This window comes from Lissotriton helveticus, chromosome 12 (assembly GCF_964261635.1).
Source record: "Lissotriton helveticus chromosome 12, aLisHel1.1, whole genome shotgun sequence".
NCBI classification, from domain to species: Eukaryota; Metazoa; Chordata; class Amphibia; order Caudata; family Salamandridae; genus Lissotriton; species Lissotriton helveticus.
Window position 1 is genome coordinate 694031516 of NC_136073.1, and position 23393 is coordinate 694054908.

The 23393-nt window shown below is 46.3% G+C and overlaps 1 protein-coding gene across 2 annotated transcripts in view; it reads right to left on the reverse strand.

Moving 5' to 3' along the window:
- HYDIN (HYDIN axonemal central pair apparatus protein) overlaps window positions 1-23393 on the reverse strand; it is a 3619565-nt gene that overhangs the window by 1960784 nt on the left and 1635388 nt on the right. For both annotated transcript variants that reach the window (XM_078670948.1, XM_078670947.1), the window contains exon 43: window positions 5038-5221. In XM_078670948.1, coding sequence (XP_078527074.1) covers window positions 5038-5221 — 184 coding nt within the window. The remainder of the gene's footprint in view (window positions 1-5037; window positions 5222-23393) is intronic.

Here is a 23393-nt window from a genome sequence, read left to right on the forward strand (position 1 = left end):
AGCCAAGCCTAGCTAGGGCCTAGTGAGACTACTCGAAACACCAGGTCTTCAGCTTCTAACGGAATTCAAGAAGAAAAGAAGAGGCTCCTATGTGTATTGGCTGGGCATTCTTGCTTTCAGAGCAATGCAGGAGAAGGCTCAAACGCTGGATCTGGTTTTCCGTATGCGTGCGATGTGTGCAAGCAGGAATCCAGATGAGTGGAGGTGTCTGGAAGGTTTTGAAAGCAGATGCGATTGTTGAGGTATGCTGGGCAAGTGTTATGTAGTGCCTTGAAAGTGTGAGTGAGGAGTTTGAATTTTGCTCCTCTGTGCATAGGGAGCAAGTGGAGGTGCTTCAGATGTGGTATGTTGTGAGTGCAGCACTGGAAGTTGAGAGTGATTCTGGCTGCTGACTTCTAAATGGTCTGCAGATTTCTGGTGAGTAAATTTTTTTCCCGGCATAAATGGTGTTCCCGTAGTTCAACTTGCTTGCGACTAGGTTATGTGTGACAGTTTTCTGGGTGCTCATTGCAATGACCGAGGTTATCTCAGTCTTCCAAAGTCTTTTTTTTTTTTAAACACATTTTATTGAGTTTTTCAAAGTGTTTCATACATCAACATGACAAATAATCAGCATACATTGTCCATCTCGTAATGCATCAGGGTACAATATTTGCTTCTCATAGTTACAATAACATCTGTGTTACAAACCATAATCATTATTCGCAACTCTGCAACTCGTTACGGATCTTCCGTGTATTTAGGTTGTACCTGTACACACAATCTTTATTACTTACAAAACATCACCCAACCCCCCCCCACCCTTCAATTCCTGCTCCCAGTCTGCCTGTGATGAATATACATGAACCATTCTTGTTACCACATACTCGTAAGTAAGGCATACATAGCTACACAACTCCTTTTGGTATACAATTTGTTTGAGGTATGGGCACCCTTCATTGTGACAGCGCATAATGTTTTAACCTTCTTGATCTGTGTCTAGTAATCTCATCTCTTCTAACATAGCTTCCCAATCCAGCGCTATTGGCGTTTTTCTCAGCCCTCTTATCTCTTCCCTGCGCAGCGCGGCACCTTCTGCACAACTCCATCGCACTCAGTCTTCCAAAGTCATTGCAAATCATTGCCTGGGAAGAACTAATGGCAAGTCAATAAATCTATTACAGAATTTTTCTTTGCTCGATCCGGGCATTGTCCAAGAAGACACAAAGTCCGCCAAGGCTATTTTGCAGTACTGATACAATCTTAATGATCTACAAGGTCCATAATCATATAGGGCCAGATGTAGGTCGCCAAATACTGGTGGGTAACGGCCTATTTCGGCCGTTACCGACCGGTATTTGGATATTGAAATGTAGGGGGCCTGAATTTACAGAATCGGTAAAGTTACAGATTCGGTATATTTACCGATTTGGTAAAATACCGAATCAGTAAATTTACCGATTCTGTAAATCCAGATGTAGGTGGCACTGAAAACAGTGCCACAGGCCCTTAGGAATTCGTTATTTACCACCAAATAATACTTGGTGGTAAATAATAAATTTCTGTGTACATGCACATCTGTGCATGTACACCGGTGCCATGTGGCACGCATACATGCCCTAAGGGCATGTATGTGTGTCACATTGCACACAAGCCAGAATCAGGGGTGCAACAGGGTGTCAAAGCGACACCCTGTCCCCCTTGTAAATTTGGTCATTTTACCGAATCGGTATTTACCGATTCGGTAATTGACATTGATTCCTGTGGGCCTCAAAGCCCATAGGAATCAATGGCAATTACCGAATCGGTAAATACAGATTCGGTAATTACCGAATCTTACCGATTCGGTAATTGAATCAGTAAAAATACCTACATCCCGATTGCCAGTTCTTAAATACCGAATCGGTATGATTCGGTATTTAAGAATCGGTAATCTGGGATTACCTACATCTGGCCCATTAACAGCCTGATTCATCAAAGACCCGTTTTGCGAGTCTTTAATAGCGATTCATAAGGAATCGCTATTAAGGACTTGCAAAACCGGATTCATGTAGGAATTGCAAAAAATATTGCGATTCCTACATGTTCCTTATTTGCGATTAGCAAATTGCTAATCGCAAATAAGGAATAACTCCCCATGCATTCCTATGGGCCTACAGGCCCATAGGAATGAATGGGGAGTTATTCCTTATTTGCGATTAGCAATTAGCTAATCGCAAATAAGGATGCGATTTCAAGGGTGCAGGGGTGTCCAAAGGACACCCTGTAGCACCCCTGAAATGTAATCTACATTGGTGTTGCGCACACACATGTCCAAAGGACATGTGTGTGTGTAACATGCAACTTAGAAAAATGCATTTAAATGCATTTTTCTAAGTTTTTGCTATTTACCACAAGGTCTGACCTCTCGGTAAATAGCGGCCCAAAATTGCAATTTCGCAATTTGAAAATGATTCATGAATTGCATTTAAGGAATCTCAAATAGAGATTCCTTAAATGCAATTCTTCGCAAATGTGCGAATTCTTTAATAGCGAATTTGTATTTGGGATGATGAATCCCAAATGCAAAAATTGCACTCGCAAAAGGCAAGATTCTGAGAATCTTGCCCTTTGCGAGTGCAATTTAGCTTGATGAATCAGGCTGTATCAGCCTGATTCATCAAGCTAAATTGTGTTTTACATTGCACCAGGGGCACTGCAGAGTAAAATTTCTAGCAGTGAAAACAATTCTTGGAAATAAATTAACTATAGGAGCTTAAATCTAGTGTTCAAGGATACATTTGGTGTATGTTGCAGTTGTGTCTTCCATTTGTCTGGCTCAATATGTGATCTATATCTTGCAGACAACTTTCCAGTAGTATGGCGAGATCCCCTTTCATTAGTTGCGTAATGAAAGTTGCAGGAGCCTCCCTGCAAGGTGCACAGATGGGCCCCAGCTCCGGATTTAATCCGGAGCTATCAGGCCTGAGTACTGTGCTGATGGGGCCCCCTGCAGCCCGGGGTACCCCCGCCCCGCTGGAGCTGCGGGGGCATGTATTATGCCTCTGCCTTTCATTTCTTCAAATAAGACTTAACAAATCAGCATAAGTAATGTCTGTCATATCTGGTTTGTGGGTTGTTTCAGTATGTTGCACCCATCTACATATGGAGCGTATAATCATCAACAATGTTCCATAACAAAGGATTTGGCCGGCTTAAATTTTACACTTAAAGACTAGTTAAGTAAAGGATGAATTCTCCCACCTGAATGTAGGTCCAGCCTGATACCAGCCTGAGGTCCAGGCCCCTAATTCCTCCCTTGAAGTCCCAGGTTAAGTGTTGCAGTTGAATAGTATGTTCATAGGATGTCTTCCCCCTCAGTCAATTTCTAAATCTAGCCCAGCAATGCTTCAGAGATCTTGCTAGAACCATGAGTGGGGCATTCGGGTCAGAGGACTACAGACGTAATCTCTTTGGACATTAATCGGGTTATTCTGAAATGGCCTCAAATGGTAGGACGCCAGACCTCCCTCAGACCGCCCATTGCACTTGTACAGTCAGGAAATACAATTTAAAATCAGGCTCCTACATTATCAAAATCAGAGGACTACTCCAAGAGCTGGGAGTGCGCTCACTGCATTTCCTCTTAGTGCATCTTTTTCAGTGCCGTAGATTTGCATTCCAAGATATCAGACTGGCACGGATTCCCACCTAATCTGGTCTTGAAGCCATCCTCAATTGTGTTTCCAGTTTGATCCAATTTGACCATTACCCAGCTGGAATATACATATTTTGTGCCACTTTGACTTCATCGCTGATGTTCTGTTGAATTCTTCTAAGTAGAACAGGACATCATTGGCATAGAGAGAAATAATGTGGGGTATTTCCATCAAGTGCAGTATTTCTATTGCAATTGCAAAGATCAGCAGCAAGAGGGGACATCATTGTTGGATCACTCTTGCAATGTTGCACGAGTCAGAGATTATCCTCCATGTCCAATCCTGAGCTATCAGTCTGGAGTACAGTAAAATTATTTTTTGGGTGGATAATGTCGACCATTCATTACCACTGTACCATATTAAAGGTTTTCTATCTATCTGCTGAAAGCACTACAGAGTTTGGCTCTGTTGCCAATACAAACTACATAATATGAAATTGTCTTCTAATACTGGGGAAGATATTTCTGACGGGTACAAAACTACTCTGGTATCGGGGTATCTAGGATGGAGGGCAGACATTATTTTCCTCAGCACCCCTTTACTGAGGATCTTTTAATCCTTGATAAACATTGACAGGGTCCTGTAAGATGATCTGTGCTGGAGGTCTTTACCTGGTTTCAGCAATTGAACCATCAGGGCCTCTTGTGTAGTAGGGGGGAGTAACCCCTAACCCCTTCAATACAGCAGCCACAGGTGGGCCTCTTCTATATCAGCGTATGTGGCATAAAACTGTGCCTTAGTCCTAAAGTTGGGGAGGTGGCACACAGTGTGAACTTTGGCAAACTATCAGATTATGGTTTAGGATGAGTACAGTACCTGAAGTAAAGCAGGTGTGGGTTGACACAAGCCAATCATCAACATCACCTTGATGGTTTGAGTTTAGACGCAAGCTGATCTTAAAGTTCGTGGTACATAAGGGCAGCTATTAATAATCATGAAAGGAATAATTTGCGCCTGTCCGAAGAAGTATCTGGCATAGTAGAGGTAAGTTATGCATTTTATGTTTCATCAACAACTGATTGCTTCAGGTGTGAACTAACTCAGAGGTGAAGGAGGTTCATATGCCGAGCGCCAGCCAGCTTATTATGGCTGTAGCATCAAAGATAAGAATGATCTGAATCAGAAATTAGGACAAATAAAGGTGAGGCACTTTGCAGGAATATTTAATTACCCACAGTAAAGTGTGAGCAGACCCTGAATGGTGAACTTAAGAGCTCACAGTTTAAGATGACCTAGCACTAAAAGTTATTAGCCTTAGGGCCAAGGAAGAGCTGATTCTGAGAGGTAGCAGAGGGTTCATAAGTTGTGGTAAACATTACTAATAACTGATGGTTTTGAGAGGTTAGACTTAAGACCTTACCTTCCTTTTGCTTTCTGGCCTTCTCCCGAGCCTTCAAAGATGCATATTCCTGATTTAGATTCAACACATAGATGTGTTGCCGGTTGTTGATTGCTTTGAGTAGGCAGTTGAGGGCTGTGGCAATGTTGAAAGAAAAAAGGGTATCCAGTCCATCACATATGATTCCTTGAAAGCAGTCACTCAGCTGTTGAAAGCAAAAAGCAAATAAGAAAACACGTACACCAGAAATGAAATACCTAATGAAGATGGTGAAACAGACGATCACCATCACAGAGCTCTACCCCAACATGTTACCTCCTGAGTGAATGAAAAATGTAAACATTTACGATAGGTGCAAAGCATTTGTCCAATAGAACACTGGTTCCTGAATGTAGCAAACCTGTTACACAACAAGGTAACATTTCTTGACCATCACATAACATGTATACTTAACTTTGGTTAAATTCTGCAATATAATAATCACAATCAAACCTTCTTGTCCAACATTAATTTTCTTAACAGAATAAAGAATTTTAAACAATGCATCTGTGTATTTCACTGGAGCATACTAGTTATTACCTATCTCAAATTGAATGGCTATAGGGTAGTGGTTGTATGTCGTTACAACGCATTCCGTTGCAAAGCATGCCTTTTCCACGCATGCGTTACAACGCGAATGCAATTACCACGAATATGCTTTACCACGAAAATACCTTTACCACGCATAGTTATACAACGATTTTCGTTGTATAACTATGCATGATAATGGCATTTTCATGGTAAATGCTTTCTCCGATCCCTGCCCCAATACTTTACATGTTCCGTCCTCCCCCAGCCCCCAATCCTACCACACCCTTACCGCCTGCTGTGCTTTTTTTAATTTTAACTAAAAATATTTTTTTTAATATGCCTAACATTAAAAATTAGTATAATAAATAAAATTACTCTCAGTTTTCCTTATTTTTCTATCGACGGACTTCTCCTTCTTCATACTCTGATTTAAGTGGTCCTTTTTCTATTTTTTTGTAAATTCAGTATGTAGACTAGAGGCACGTACAGTTATTACGTAGTTATTGAGGCTCATTGAAAGATGGACAAGAAGCACAGAAGAGCTTTTTTTAATAAGACTTATTTCTTTTTATTAAACCCACTCGTTTTTTTTTGGGGGGGGAGACCCCCCCAAGCCCCCTTTTTTAATTCTTCCTTTTACTCACATTCCTTCACTATGTATTTTGTAGCAAAGGAATGCGTGGTAAAGGCTATACGTGGTAACCACGCATGCGTTGTAAAGCATGCGTGTTTAAGTATAGCGTGGAAACGGCTGCGTTCTAGTGGCTGTTTCCCTAGGGTTGTCTACCTGCAGGTTTAAGAATACACTTGCCACTCTTTAACACACAATACCTGAAGTTACAGTTACCTGGACCGTATTCCGGTGACAGGACTTCCTTACAACTCTCTGCGGAATGTTGTACACTTGGGGATGTATTTGTAAGATCATGCCCCGATGTTGTTGCGCTTTACCTGGCGTGGGAACACCCAGGAGAAGAGAAATTGGTGCTTGCCTCTGGATGTCCTGATGCCATGTGTCGCTCCCAACCCGGGAACAACAACAAGAAGAGCCAATGAGTGAGAGGCCATGAAGAAGGTTTTGAGAGGTGCATACATGGGTACCACTTATGGTAGGCGAAAACAGTTAGAATGGGACGTGGTGCGATGTGAGCAGGAACTGGCAGACTATCCGAAGGAGGAGACATCCACGGTAAAAGCTAGGCGGGGGTTTATAAAACACAGCGGAGATTATAAGGGTTGTAGGATACACTGGACAAATATACGCTTACACAATTTCGGCAATACATAAACAAAGAGGGAGACACATCAGGGAAACTCATGGCCTGGGTACTCTGCCGTAAGCAGGTTGTGCCACCTATTTTACACATTTGTGATCCAGCGGGTCGTATGAGACATCTTACTTACCTTTCAAGGAGACCTTGGGGCCTTATACAACGCTCAGATTGCTAAAGATGGAGACACAGTCGGCCTATTCCTTCGATGGGTAGCTATGCCCAGACTCCCAGTGGAGAACTGAGAGGGGCCTGCAAGACATTAACAGGTCAAAAGTGCTGTGATGTGTTGGCATCCTGGTCGAGTTTTACCCAGGGCACAAGTCCTAAAAAAAGAAGTGGGGGGACGCTGACGTCACGACAGGAAGTGACGTCACGAAAGGTGGCTTGTACTCAGTTGCAGTTTATAGTTATTGATCTCCCGGTAAAATAAGTGGGGGGACTCTGTCCACCCGCGTGGTACCCCGACTCGAGCCCTGGACTTTACCAAACTTACGCCGCCACACTTTCGGAGCGGCTGTTAGAGGTATTTTAAGAGGCACGGGATAGGAAGATTCTCCCCCTCCTCAGTGCAGGAGGGCATTAAATGTCTTATGCCCAAACCTGGGGGAGATATAGCAGACCCCTCTCTTACAGGTCACTCAAAATGATTAATTCAAATATTAAGGTGCTTTGCAAGCTTTGGCTCCCAGACTCCATGGTGTAATACGAAACCTGGTTAATTAAGACCAGTGTGGTTTCATTCTGGGCCAGAGAAAGACGTACAATATTCGCAAGCTGGCTAACATACTGCATTGGATTCTTGACGACCAAAAGGATATGGCATTTGTGGCCATCAACCTGGAAAAAGCATCTGATACAGTGGACTGAACCTACTTGATGGCTGTGCGGGACGCGATGAGCTTTGGACCCTCATTCCTTTGTTGGGTAAAGCTAATGTGTACAGAACTGCTGGCCCGCGTTAGGGTGGGCAACACCATCTCTGACAGCTTGGACAGCTTGTTGATTTATTTGGTGGGGGCAGGGTGCTGAAGCAGGGTGGCCTTAGTGGTCCTGAAGAGGGATACGGAGGATGGGGGCCTAGCTTTACTGGCCACTCAGCATGATTATTTTGCTGACCCTTTGCAGCATGCAGGGAAATGGCTTACTGACTCAGAAAGTTGGTGGGTGCAACAGGCTACATGACAATGGCGAGGCTCATCATGTGTGGTGGGCACACAGAAGAAATGTGTTACTTACCTGTAACTGCAGTTATCCAGTATTGGTATCTTTCATAGATTCACATGCCTGAATCATTCCCCGGTACATAAATAAAGTAATGTCACGTAGACATATATATATAGTAATGGGCCAGAGGCCTCTCATTAGTAACATATCCATGTTCTTTTGTGAAAAGGACCAAACTTTGGCCAAGAGCCAATCAGCTATCACCACCCTCTAGAACCTTCCTGGAAGGAGCTCTTGTCCCTCAGATTTTCGTAAGCACAGTGCTAAGTAGTATATTACTGAGAGAAACTAAGGTGAGCCCTTCCAGGGGAGGTGGGTGGGTTGCATGTGAATCTATGAAAGATACCCTTACTGGATAACTGCAGTTACAGGTAAGTAACGCATTTCTTATCCAGTATTAGGGGTATCTTTCATAGATTCACATGCCTGAATCAGAGTTGCGAGCAATAACAAGAACATTTCGAATGGTACAACATGAAATCTCACTAGATAATAACATGTCAATTGTGAAATGCAAAAGGTACCAAAATGCAATATAAAAGAGAAATGTGCATGTAGACAGTAGGAAGGTGGGATGCAAGAGAAGGCTCACCTCTAGTGAAATAGATGACGGAGCACAGCTTGTCCCACTGCTGCGTCTTTCATTAGTTCAGTATCCAAGCAGTAGTGCCTGGTGAAAGTATGCGGCGTCTTCCATGTCGCCGCTCTGCAGATGTCAATGATGGGCACTCCCGCAGAGAGCGCCATGGAGGTTGAGACTGCTCTAGTGGAATGAGCACGAACCTTGGAATGCAGAGGATGTCCTGCTTGCTGATGACAGAAAGCAATAGCTGCAGAGATCCAACGTGAAATGCTCTGCTTAGTCAATGGAAGACCTTTCCTAGGTCTGTTAAAGGCAACGAAGAGTTGTTTAGACTTCTGAAATGTCTCTGTTCTGTGGATGTAGAACTTAAGACAGCGTTTGAGATCAAGAGAAAGGAGAGACCTCTCTACTGCGGAAAGTGGATTCGGGAAGAAAGACCGCAGGACTATAGGCTCATTAAGGTGAAAGTCAGATGGGACCTTTGGAATGAATTTAGGATTAGTCCTTAGAATCACTCTGTCCTGCCTGAATTGGAGGAAAGGGTCTTGCATTGAGAAGGCTTGGAGTTCGCTTACTCGTTTCGCTGAGGTAAGCGCCAGTAGAAGAGCAGTTTTCCAGGAAAGATATTTGATATCGGCTTTGTGTATTGGCTCAAAAGGATGTTTCATTAATTGAGCACGCACAATGTTTAGCTGCCAGGTAGGCGATAAAGACTTCACCGGAGGGAATGTCTTGAACAAGCCTTTAAGAAATTGTTTTATGAGTCTACTGGATCAGAGGGAAGCACCAGTTGAGGAACGTCTGAAACGAGATATGGCAGCCAGGTGAACTTTTATTGAAGCATGAGCAAAACCTGAGTTTGCCAAATGAAGAAGGTAAGGCAAAATCCGTGCAGGTGACGAAGAAAAATCATGTATTTTCTTTGATTTACACCACATGCAGAACCTTTTTCATTTCAGGGAATACGTTTTGTTGGTACTGTCTGCCTGAGCCCAGGCTAGAACAGCTCTGCAATCTTGTGGGATGTCTAAGTTCTGGAATTCTTTGAACTCAGGAGCCAAGCCGATAATTTGAGAGATGCTGGATCCGGATGTTGGACTTGTCCGTGGTTCATTGTGAGGAGATTGGGGCACGGTTTCAATGGGATCGGCAGTTCCAGCGATAGGAGATGAAGCTCCGTAAACCAGTGCTGGCGCGGCCTAGCTGGAGCTATCAAGATCAGGGTACAATGTTCCGCCTTCAGCTTCCGGAGAACCCTGGGAATCAGGGGAAATGGAGGAAATGCGTACGCAAAGACGTTGAACCATGCGATCGAAACTGCATTCCCTTGAGACCCCTTCTGGGGACGCCAGCTTGCGTAATGTTGGCATTTGGCGTTGTGTCTGGTTGCGAACAGATCCAGGTGAGGCCTGCCCCATCGGGAGAAGATGTGACTGAGAAGTTGGTGGTTTAGCTCCCACTCGTTGCACATAGAGCTCTGTCTTCTCAGTGAGTCTGCAAGGACATTTTCCGTTCCAGGGACGTATTCTGCCCAAAGGGAAATGTTGTGAAGAAGTAGCCAGTTCCAGATTTTCTGAGATTCGTGAGACAACGTCAGAGAACGAGTCCCCTCTTGTTTGTTTATATAGTGCATTGTGGTGGTGTTGTCTGTTCTCACAAGCACTTGGGAATTTTTGATCCGAGGCAGGAACGCTCGAAGCGCCAGGTAAACTGCTCTTAACTCGAGAAGGTTTATGTGCAGTTGTCATTCGGCAGGGGAACACTGTCCGTTGATTCTGAGTTCTTTGAGGAACGCACCCCAACCTTCCAGAGACGCATCTGTTGTTATAACATGCGGCGAAACTGGAAGCAGGAAAGGCATACCCCGTATAAGGTTCTGTGGGTGAATCCACCACTGTAGAGCTTTCACCATGGGAGGAGTCACTCGGATTACATTGTCGAATGATCCTGTACACTGGATCCATTGAGTGGATAGCGCTTCTTGAAGAGGGCGCATATGAAGACGGCAGTGTGGAACTAACAGGATGCAAGAAGACATCATCCCTAGCAGGGACTTGTATAGGCGCACCGTGAGGGTTCTTTTGGTTTGTACACGGGCCGCCAAGGATGCCAGCTTAGATTGACGCTCCTGTGAAGGGAATGCTTTCTTCTGAGCCGTATCGAGGACAGCGCCTAGAAAAGTGAGATGCTGGGAAGGCTGAAGGACAGATTTCTCTCGATTGAGAGTAAGGCCCAAGTCGTTGAAAAGTTGAAGACAGGCGTTGGAGGACTTGGTCACGCCTGCAAAAGAAGGTGCCTTGACGAGCCAGTCGTCCAAGTATGGGAAGACTTGGTGATGTTGTTGCCGGAGGTACGCTGCTACTGGAGACAGGCATTTTGTAAAAATGCGTGGTGCCGACTTCAGGCCGAAAGGCAACACCCGAAACTGGTAGTGTTTGCCAGCCACAGCGAACCTGAGGTATTGCTTGTGATTCCTGTGGATAGGCACGTGAAAATAAACGTCTTGAAGGTCTAGAGACACCATGAAGTCGTTCGCATTGAGGAGTTGTAGCACCTCCTGAAGGGACACCATACGGAATGACTGTTTTTTTAGATACTTGTTTAGGTCTCTTAGGTCCAATATAGGTCTCCATTTTTTCTCTTTCTTCCGAATTAAGAAGAATCAGGAGTTGAAACCCTTGCCTCTCTGACCGCAAGGGACTCTTTCTATAGCGCCTTTCTGGAGCATTAGTGAGAGTTCCAATTGCAGCAGATGTAAATTCTTGTTCAGCATTGGGCGAGGAGGAGTTTGAGGTGGAATTTCTATGAACTCCAGAGAGTGTCCGAAGCGAACTAGTTGGAGGACCTATCGATCCGTAGTAATCTTTCTCCAATTTTGTAGGAAATATGAAATTCTCCCTCCAACTTTGCATGGTGGAGAAGTAGTGGAGACCTGTGGCAGAGAGAAGTCATTGTCTTCTGGCTGTTTCCTTCTTTCCTCCTCTACCACGAAAGGAAGACTTCATGTAAGACGACTGCTGTTGTTGTATTTGCTGATACTGGGGTTTGTACTGCTGATTTGAGCTGTACGAGGACCGGTAACCTTGAAAATCACCTCTTGAAGATTGGCCTCTCCCTCTTGAGCCCCGAAAGGGAGGATTTTTAAACTGGAGGGTACCCAGTGCCTTCGCTGTATCTGTATCTTTTTTAATACCTTGAAGCACCTCATCAATGTGTGCTCCAAACAGAAGTTGGCCATTGTAAGGCATGACGAGCACCTTAGTTTGCACTTCCGGTCGGAAAGTAGTTGCTTTGAGCCAGCCTTGTCGTCTCAGTACCGCAGCTCCAGCTAGTTGGCGGAACCCCGTCGATGCGATATCCATCGCACAATCATTCATCTCTGAGGCTAAGCGTTTGCCTTCTAAGCAAATCTTGTTAGCCTCTTGTGGCGGGGTAGAAGGAAGGGCACGGAGACTTGATCGGGGAAGATAAGGTTTTATTTTTCCAAGCGTTTTTTTCTTTCTTAAGGTCAGTCTTTCCCGGGACAAGGAAGCGGGATACGTGTTTGCTGGTGCCTCTGGTACGCCCTTGGTTCTCCAAGAAAAGTAGGAAGGCTCTCCTCCGTGGGACATACGAAAAAGAAAAGATAGACCAATGTCAGGACGTGACTCTGACTTTCTGCTTCCTGCTCATAGGACCCAGGTAAAGTGAAGGGAATAATATCCACCAGTGCACTAGTGTATATACAGTTATGCTACACTCCGATATTCACAGGGTGAAGTCAGTGAGGGAAGGTGAGGGTAGTGTTGGGAGGGGGGAACGCCAGTGAACTCTATATACAATTTATACACGCAAACTCTGTGCTTTACAGGGAGTTCTCGGTCCCAGCCTCTCCCCGCCTCCCCAACCAGCCCGACACACGCCGACGCACCTGTGTGAGCCACACTCCTCCTGGTCGAGTGTGGCTGGGCGAAGCGTGGAAACGTTGGCCTCCAGGCGCCGGAACCTCCTTCTTCGGATCCCCGGGTTCTCGAAACCGTCCTTCCCTTTCTCCACGTCAATCGACCGGCTTTCCAAGGCACACCAAACGCTCCTCGGTGACATCACACCCCGAAGCTTCTTCTTCCTCCTTTTTCTCCAATCCAGTCAGGCCGGCGTCATCCGGGGGTGTGAACCTGTAGGGCAGACTCGGACTCTTAAAGGGGCCACACTCGATTTCATCCTCCTTGTATGTGTGCCACAGTTCTTCTCCTTCGGATGACCACTCGTTCTGGGGGCGTAAAGAGGGAGGTGTACTCGTGTTAGAGACCCACCATTCCTTCTCGGACACACTCCCCTCTGCTGCCCTGGGGTCGTTAGACCTCTTCTTTTTCTTCCTCTGACAATGATCCCAAATATGGGGCGATATCAGCCCACATTTGACGGTGGTAACCTCCTAACAGTGCCATAGAGTTTGAAGCACGCACTGTCAACGCGGATATCGAAGAAAAACGCTTTCCAATATTGTCCAATTTTCGTCCCTCCTTATCCGGTGGCGCAGTTAGAGCAGCAGAAGGATTTTTCGATTTGCGCTGCGCTGCTTGAGTAATGACCGAGTCCGGCTTGGGATGGCCAGTAAGGCAAGCTGGAGCCGTGTCTGGAGCCCTATATTTCTTGTCCAGCCTGGGCAGAACTGGGGGCAAAGAAGAAGGGTTTTGCATGATTTTAACCCCTTGGTCCCAAATATAGTCGATGATAGGGATGGACCTAACAGCCTTTTTGAATGGTTCCTTAAAATCATAAAGGCAACAGTCTTGTTGTTGAGTGGTTATTGGAATCTTGAAACACAAAGCCGCCCTTTCCAGGATATTATGGAATCCCCCAATGTCCTCCGGGGGCGAATCGGCTTGCGCTGGCACAGGAGATGCTGGACATGGAATGACGTAATCATCCCACTCGTCATGTGAGTCCTGGAGTTCCCCTTCCTCCTGCTGTTGCTCCTCCTCTTCATCATCTGAGGATGGTGGAGGATGTGAAGTAGCAGGATCCGGCTGAAGCACTAGAGGTGGAGGCCGAGGTCTAGGCGGAGGAGAAACCACTGGAGGTGGTGGAGGTGTAGACGGATACCTTTGTTTATAGTCCGCAGTCAAGAATTGCAGATCCGTGACTATGGATGCGGGTAGACACACCATAGGTTGAGGAGGAGGAGGAAGAGGAGGTTGGAATTCCTCCTGGTAATCCACCTGTTCCTCCTGTTCTTGCTCTTCATAATATGAACTCTCGTGATATTTAACATTCAGTTCAGATGGGCTAGTAGCTGTCTGGAACATAGAGCCCTCATCCAAGTCTTCGTCGTCCAGAAGATGCGCAGGTGGTAAAGCCTGGACTCTGCTCGGAGAGGTTAAATCCGGTGTGAGAGTGCGCTTGGTAATTTTTAAGTGAACGTACGCATTTTTTAAGGTAGGTACCTGTGTCGTCGTCGAGCCAGTCGACGGGGTGGTCGTCGACGGAGGGACGTCGACGACTGATCCAGACGGTTGCGTCGGCGATGGAGATTTCTTAGTCGACGGCCTCTCGACGACGATGGTCTCGTCGACGACTTCGTCGACAGCGATGGCGTCGACGTCGATGGAGCCTTCGTCGACGTCGATGATGTTTTCATCGACGACGATGGAGCTTTCGTCGATGACGATGATGTGGACTTCGTCGTCGTGAAGCGCACGTCGACGACAATTTCTTTATTGTTATAATAGATGAAACGGACCTACCCGTCGACGACGAGGATGTTATAGACGTCGACGTGGATAATGAAGATGACGCCACAGAAGTGGAGATGGTCGCTGTCGACGCTGTCACAGACAGAGCTGATGATGTTGTGAAGGGTTTCTTGAAGATGGAAGCAAAGCCCTGAGGAGAAACTCTAGGCCTTTTAGGAGAGGAATGTGGACTTGTGAAGGAACACTCACTCTCACCAGAAGAGACTGTCTGGTCTTTATCTTTCAGTCTCTGAAGCCATATCAACAGGCGCCCCTCTGTGTCCTTGAGAGTCTTTGTTGAAAAAGTCTAGCAGACTTTACAATCCTTAGAAGAGTGATCTGGGTAGAGACAATAAAGGCAATCCTTCTTATGCTTGTCATCTACATGAAGCCTCTTCTTGCCACAAGAGGCACAAGGTCTAAAAAGTCCTTTTTTAGGAGTATCAGCCATGGTAAACTGAAAACCCCACACAAATAAAGAAGTTCTGTGAGAAAAGTACTGGAAAATCCAGAGAAATAAGGAAAAGCTGAGCAGAGCTCAGTGGAGACTCCCTTAGCACAATGTGTGGTAGAAAATCTGAGGGACAAGAGCTCGTTCCAGGAAGGTTCTAGAGGGTGGTGATAGCTGATTGGCTCTTAGCCAAAGTTTGGTCCTTTTCACACAAGGACATGGATATGTTACTAATGAGAGGCCTCTGGCCCATTACTGTATATATATGTCTAGGTGACATTACTTTATTTATGTACCGGGGACTCCCACCCCGACGACGGGGAATGATTCAGGCATGTGAATCTATGAAAGATACCCCTAATCCTGGATAACAACCAGTTCCCTACCTGATCTGTCGGAATGGCGGCGATCTGGGAAAAGACGGTTGCTAATGTGCTCCTCAAGGCCCCCTTTGACAAAGAGTTGCAGCTTGGTGACTTGGCCCCCTTTTGCATTATAGATAGAGAAATGTCCATGGAGCGGTGGAGAGATGGGGGCTGTTCCCTGGTGGGGACCTCTACCCCGGGGAGGTCTTCATTACGTTTCCAGAGGCACAAGACACATTGTAAGTGGGGGCTTGACAGTATTTGAAATACGCAAAATTAGAGAATACTGCGAGGGAACCAGGTTGTACATTTCCGGCCGCTACTGCACCCTCACAGGTGTTGAGAGGACTCCTCAGATGGCGCGAGACACTTGATAACACTCTTCTACATGGCCATTAGGGATGATTTAGCCTGGCCTCCCATAAGAGATAGGCAGGCACGGGAGGTGGAACTACTGAAACGAATATCAGATGTGGACTTGGATCCAGCCTGCGCACTGGTTCTTCGGGTCTCATGTAACTGATATGCTTCAATTATCTTCAGCGCACATACATCACTTCCAATACCATTAGTAAAATCTACCCGGATCGGATGTCTAAGTGTCCCAGGTGTGAGGAGGAATGGGTCACATCTTGCTTGATCCTGTGCTGCAGTCATGGAGCATTGGAGGGTGGTGGTGATACAGTTCTACCCGGTGCTTGTTTGTTGGGCATGGCGGCTCAAGCCTAGGGCAGGAAGATATCTTACAGGTTCTTACAGTTGACTCTCCTCCTAGCTAAGAGAAAGTTGACTATCAGGTGGCTGGAAGCTCACCCCCCCCCAACGAGGGTCACTGGGTCCGCAATGTTCTGGAATGTGCATTTCCTTAAGAGCAACCCTTTAAACTAACTAGATGCATCGAAAAAGTTCAGGATGATATTGCAGCTTGGATATTGGTGGTTAAACAATTTCAATCGTATGGTGGGGATGATGGCTCTGATTCCGAGGTGGTGGATGGCACCTAGGAGGCGGATTGAAACTTACTTTCCAGCCAGCTCAGTAGATGCCACTTGTTGGTCCCCTCTATATGACTTATATTTACACCCACTGTATTGACTCCTCACCTCCTCCTGCTATTACACTTCTGTAGATCGCATATTGCATCGGGCTTCGGTGGGAAAGGGGGATTCATGTTATGGGCAACTGTTTTGTTATTATTGGGTTACTGTGTTTGTTTAACAGTGCTTTCTATGTCATTGAAAGCTCTAAAAATAAAGGTTTTAAGAAACAAAACTATCTCAAATAATGACTGAGTGGGCTGGCCTCCTGTCCAATGGCAGATAGATGATTCACTGCGAGAAGACACTCCCAGTCTGTCCTGTCTTACCGAGGACTGGTTATTCTTTGTGAGAAGACTAACAAAAAGGAACCTAAAACTTGCACTCACTTTTAGATTAGCTGCAAGAAGTTGTTCTAAAAAAACACTACAGCAATCATCCGAGGAGGAACAGGACGGGAGCCACTGGGGGGGTTGGTGGAATGCAAGGGGTCTGATAGACATATGGCGCACCCATAACCTGATGGGACATCAATACACATACGCATCTGCAACACACAGCAGTTATTCCCAGCTGGATTATATTTTTACATTCAAGGCACAGGAGGGTTTGTTCCGAGGAGCGACCCAGAAGGCATGTTTCATCTCGGATCACTCCCTGATTGAGGTTCAGCTCCTGAGGCCAGTGGGAGATGTCACATTACCCCGGAGACTGGATCCCTGGCATATCAGGGATAAAGAGTTTGTCCAAAAGATTCAGAAATGTACAATGCAATTCTTCTAAGACAATAAGGGTCGGTAGAATCATTCTGAACTTTGTGACTGGCATACAAAAACTGTGATCAGGGGATTTGTCCATGGAACAAATAGGTATAAAAAGGAAGGTACAGATTAGTGAGTGTGAGGAACTGGGGAGAAAAATCTGCCGGATGGAGGCCAAAATGGTGGAAGGGAGGGCTCCAGACTCCCCCCTGAGGCACTGGCTCCAGTTTAAGCAGCTAGAATTAAGAGACCTGGAAGAGCGAACAGCACCTGCACAGGCAATAGCAACCCAGAGGAAGCTCAACGACATAGGAGACAAGGCCAATAAAATGATAGTCCGGATAGAGCAGAGAGACAGGGACAGAAACTGGGTCCTGGAAATCCATTCTTTGGAGGGCGAAATTCATCAGAACGGCAGGGATATAGCGGAGGCATTTGCTACCTACTGTGAATCTTTGTATGCCAGCTCCTCGACTCGCACAGAAGCAGACTGTAGTGAGTGAGTTCCTGAAGGACATCAGTCTCCCTACCTTATCGGCACATGACAGAACTGATTTAGACCAAGACTTCACAATATACTTCACTCCCCAGCGCACGTCAAGTTCTAAACTGGTTTCCTAATCGTAACTGAGAACAAGTTCTCATTTACGATTCGGAAACCAGTTTGGAACTTGACGTGTGCTGGGGATTGAAGTATATTGTGCACAGAGTTGAGGCTCGTAATTGTGGAGTTTAGTGGTTCTCCACACCCTACAGCACCGTTTATACTAATATATTGAACTCTTATTCTTTTGTGTGACTCTACTAAGTGGCGCCATTATCCTATAATTAATACCACAGTTTGGAGGAATTTATCAAGACTTCTCAATAAAAGAAATAGTGTGAGCTCTCACTGGTCTCCAGTCAGGGAAAATGGCTGATCCAATGGGCTCCCGGTGGAGCTCTACAAGAGCGTAGCAAGTAAAAGTGCCCCACACTTGCTCAACATGTTCCAGGAGTCCAGGAAAGAGGGAAAACTACCCCTGGATCAAAGACTGGCCACTATAGTAATGCTACCCAAAACGGGCAAAATCCCTGATGAATGTGGTTCTTATAGACCAATATCGTTGCTGAATCTCAATGCCAAGGTGCTAGCGAAGACTCTGGCAACTTGACTCTGAACGGTGATCTCAACATTGGTATACCCAGAACAATCGGGATTTATGCCCCAAAGAAGCATGTGGCTCAACTTAAGAAGGCTATACGGAGTGCTCCACATGATTGGAGCAGAACATCCTGAGGCAGTGCTGCTATCTCTCGATGCGCAAATGGCGTTCGATAGTATCAAATGGCCGTACATATTCGCAACCTTGCACAGACTTGGATTTTGGCCGGGTTTCAGTGCTTGGGTCAAACTCCTATATTAAGACCCGCAGGCTAGTGTATGAATCAATGGAGTGGTATCTCGATCATTTACACTCAGAAAGGGCACGAGCCAGGGCTGTCCACTCTCGCAAATTATATTTGCCTTGGCACTCGAACCCCTGGCAGCCTGGGTCCGCTAATATGAGGCGTACAAGGAAGGGGCGATTGGGAAGAACGTATATCCCTGTATACAGATGTTGTCCTCCTTTATGTTGCTAACACTTATAGGTCGGTGCATAGGGTACTTCATATATTCCAGTTGTTAGGCAGTTACTGCGGATACAAGATTAACTGGAAAAACTCTCTCCTTTTCCCCCTGACGGAAGAGGTCCCCCTTTGACCTGCAGGGATGACCCCACTACTAGTTAAGAACAATTTCACATATTTGTGTATTCAGATATCCAAGAAAGGGGACGACTTCCTGCTAAATAACCTACACCCACAGCTAGAACGCCTTAAAAGTGACGTGGTAAAATGGAGGAAACTACCGGTGTCCATAATGGGCAGAACGGTTCTATTTAAAATGATGTCCCTAACTAACATACTATACATATTGCAAAACACCCCATACAAAATACAGATGGAGAAGTTTCAAAGTATAGACAGTGAACTGCATAAACTCCTATGGGATGGAGGCAGCTCTAGAATAGCACTGGGTAAACTCCAGAGGGCTGTATATGAGGGAGGACTATCAGTCCCAGACATCAGGAAGTATTGTTATGTTGCATATAGGCTCAGGTAACAACCTACCCTTTCACCTATATTCTCCCCTACCATTACACTACATAACGGTTCTTGGGACGGACCTTTTACCATGACACTAGCCTTACCCATTATGCATGAGGATTCTTGGAAACTCAGCAGGACTACCATCTCCTGCAAAATAACTATGTATAAGGGTCATTCCTTCCATCATCCTAAGTCCGACATGACACAGCAAGGTAGAACCCCTGAGGGTACCAAATTGGGAATATAAACACCATATTTTGCTCAGGAAGTCAGAGGAGAAAAGGACTTCCATGCTGACACACTGATGCGAGACGTTGAGGTTTCTGCACGCAGACACTCCAGCTCACAGTGGTCTGACATCCATTGCGGGGTGTCCATCACTTCAGGTAATGGGGTTGACTTTATCCTTGAGGGATTCTTGACTTTACACCTACATACATGCTAGGTACACTTAGATATATCCAATTAGGGTCGAATCGTAGGAGACCGCATTTACTACTGTCATGTATTTTATATACTTGCCTGTATTCATTGTTTTAGCGTAATGGTAGAAATCTACTGTCCTTTTACTCTGTTACTGCTTCTAATCTTTTAAATCTGTTTCTGTATAATGGTTGTTTCAGCACACCGATTTTACACTAGAATAACGCTGGTTCAATAAATGCTTATTGGAAAACGTCCCCACCATTTATTCTGTGTATTTCTTTGAGACAAAGTGAGCATGAGTGTAGGAAGGTAGATCCCTGACTATGGTTGCCCCCAACTTTTTGCCTGGTGTTTTGCTGGTTTTCTGACTTAGTTGACCTGGGGCCCTGCTAATCAGGACCCCAGGCCTACTGCTCTCTCTGTAAAATGGATTCCATGTACCTTAGGTACATATCTAAATTGGATACTGAGTCACCTTATCAGTCCCTGTACAGTGTACCTTAGGTACCCAGGGCATAGGTGTACCCAGGGCCTACCAGGGGCTGCAGCATGTATTATGCCACCCCTGGCTGGCCATCCAAATCTGACATAACTGGCTGCTTGACAGCTGGGGCAAGGTGGTGTAATCACCCTTTGCTTTAGATATAGTATACCTATATCTAACCCTAAAATGGACACACAGATCTCCTATCAGTCACTCCTATGGCAGGCCTTAACAATCCTGAAGGCAGAGTGCTTGGAATCGTGTGAGATGGTGCTCTGGCATGAACTGAGCCTGTCTGCGGCTTTCGGGATCCATCCCTTAGCCGTTTCCATGATATCGCATACCATATACTCTTAAGTGCATTATAATCCTCGCGGTTATATGCCAACTCTGGTATCGCTTTATCAAAACATGTCGAGTAAGGTGTCATACGAATTGGAATACTAACCCCTCGCCAATTCTGGCGACGGGGTTAGCATTCCACCCTTCTAGAGGGACACGACATGTATGTAACCTGTAACCCCGGTTAAAGTCAGACAGAGCCTTAGCATCCACAAAATGGATGCTGCCACCGAGACACAAGTCTGCCCTCCTGCTGCTGGGAGTCCTCCCAGAGCAGGAGGCAAGGACAAAGGGTTTCCTGCCAGGGGCAGTGCCAGCACCGTCCCAGACAGGGTTTTGTGTATTCCAGGTAGGCAGGGCTACAGAGGAAGGTGACTGCAAGTGGCACCCCGGTGCTCACTGTGCATAGGCCGGCTGAAACCAGTTCCAGGGGCACTCCAGCCCCTGGCCTGGGGAAAGCCCGCCAAAGGAGAGGGGTGTAACCACCCCCCTCCTGGTCCCACCCATAGGGCAGGACTTAGTCGCGTGCCAGCCCCCTTTTCCCAGATAAAGGTAGGAGCAGGCCCCCTTCCAAATTAGATCATCTTTGGAATCAAGACACGACTTTCTACGAAAGGACATCAAGATTTCTTCTTCAAGATTTTCCCTTGTGGCTAAGGAGTAGTCACCCTGCATCCGCAGGCACCACCTTAAGAACACTGCGGTCTGCTGCAAGTCCTTCCTCTGGAATCCGACTGCCCAGCTCGACAAGACCCGGCTTCCCTGGCACCTCCGACCTCTACTCACCTCTACAGCCAAGCTGAGAACCATGAGTGCGACGAGACCTCAAGGGACCGACTATTGCCAAGACTGCACGACTTCTTCACAGCAAGCCCGCCGAGTAATCGCCTGGCGAGTGCTTTGGGGTCCGAGAAGCCCCAACCCTGAGCAGCTCCAGCACCGAAGAGCAGCCCCCCAGCATCTCCACGATCGGTGTGGGGCCCTTCTGCTTTTTGCTGCTCACCGCGTTGTTTGGCTACTAGCCCGCTGGCTTGTGGCCTTCTGAACGACGCCCGACGACATCACTGCTGCTGGTCTGGTTGCTCCAGACTGGCTCTTGCTCCCTTCCAGAAGAGGAGCACCCCGGACCCTCCTGGTCCACTCAAGACGCCATTTTGAGTCCACCGCGTGGGCTTGAATTAGCCAAGGCTTTGTTGCCCAATCCTGGGTTCTTCGACGCCGACAGCTTCATCCATCGTGGGACAGCTCGCCCCTCCATCCTGGTCGCCGACAACGCCTCCTGGTCCGTGAGAACTGCAGAGCCCAGCGTCGCCCACTCACCTAGCCGAGGTGACTACCATCCGGTGCCCTCCTGGTGCCACCTGACTACTGGCTAGTAGTCACGAACTTGGTCCCCTCTGCTTTCAGGTGTCATCCATCTTCAAGATCCAGGCTTGGATCAACTCGAACTCTCTTCACTGGTCGCCTGCCAGCATCTTTCTTCCAGGCTCCTGGTTCGTCTACGAGGATTCCCGACGTCTTTTGAGACCTATGCAGCGGCAGCCCCTGGGCTAGGTAACTTCGGCATTTCGGTGCCCCAGCATAGCCTCACTATCCAAGGGTCAGGATCCACTGTCGTTTTCTCCCTACCAGGTCGGGTTCGCCCGTGAACACTAACTTTAACTTTACTAGCTATCATAGACTTTGTCCCGCATCCCGCGTGAGAGTGCACACTCTGCACCCGAGTCCCCTGGGCCTCCTAGAAGTAATCTAACGATTCTATAGTCAAGTCCTAGCGATTCCAAAGCCTATTAGTACTGTACTTACCTGCTAGTAATTTCGCATTCCACTTTCAGAGTATATGGTTTTTCGTGCCCCTCGGGCATTTGTGTATACTGTGCTAACTTAAGTATTTTTATAAGAGTTTTGTTGTGTGCTTAGCTCCCTGTCTCATAAAGAGCCAGGGTAGTCTTGTTATAAATAAATATACTGTTTATTTTCATAACAACTTGTGTGGTGTCCTTTCACTGGGTGTTCAAGGGGTAATGTGATGGTAAAACAGCTGGCTTAACACGCCCTCTAGAGTCTTAGCCTTAGACTGCTCGTATCCATGCTACTAGGATAGCTGGTCTATAAGGTTGACTTACAACCAATCATCAATAAGGGTTGTTTGGACTGATATATAGTGATCACTAGAACAGTGAGCACTGCACATCAGGCCAACTTCTCACAATGAGTGACTGAGTGAAAAGTAGAGCACTATTTCAATGATCCCTGATGGGACAGAGTTGTTATGTTCGATAGTTGCCAAGAACTATTCTCTCCTTGGTAAGAGGAGTTTCTAGTGGCACTGTGAGCTAGCTGGTTTACAGGCTAACATTCCCGGTGGGGGTGTCTAGAATCAGTCTGGACACCAATCCTACAGTGTATGTTATCTAAATGTGCAGATCCTATATAGGTTTTTAGGAACTACACAACAGTATTATTGGGCTTCACAATTGATCACAATAAATGACTGGGTGTTCACAGATCGCAATGATCCGGCCTTTCGAGTTGATCATTTGGCGATGGGCAATAGGGGCTATCCGGCAGCACTTTACCGCAGGAGCCGAGAAAAACAGCTCCCATTCCATGCGCAGACAGTGGTCCGAGCCTGGCGCGAAGCAACCAAATACCTGGGCTGGGAGGAAAAGCTGACCAAAAAACCCTGGTGTGGGATAACGATTTGTTAAGAGAGGTGAGGGACTTAAAAGGATTTAAACAATAGTGAATGCTGGGCATCGACTGCCTGGGGGACATTTGGAGGGGACAGGCACTGATATCCTTTGATAACTTGATAATAGAATACAAGATGTCAGACATCGAACAGCTTAAATATTTACAAGTGGGACACGCCCTTCGCAAATACCTCACTGAAGGGGAATCGTTGCCAGAGTCCTCATCCCTAGAAGATAGACTACTAATGGACCCAATGATAGCCAGGGCCACCTCCCTCACATATAAGAAACTCACGAACAATTTACCAAACCCTTGG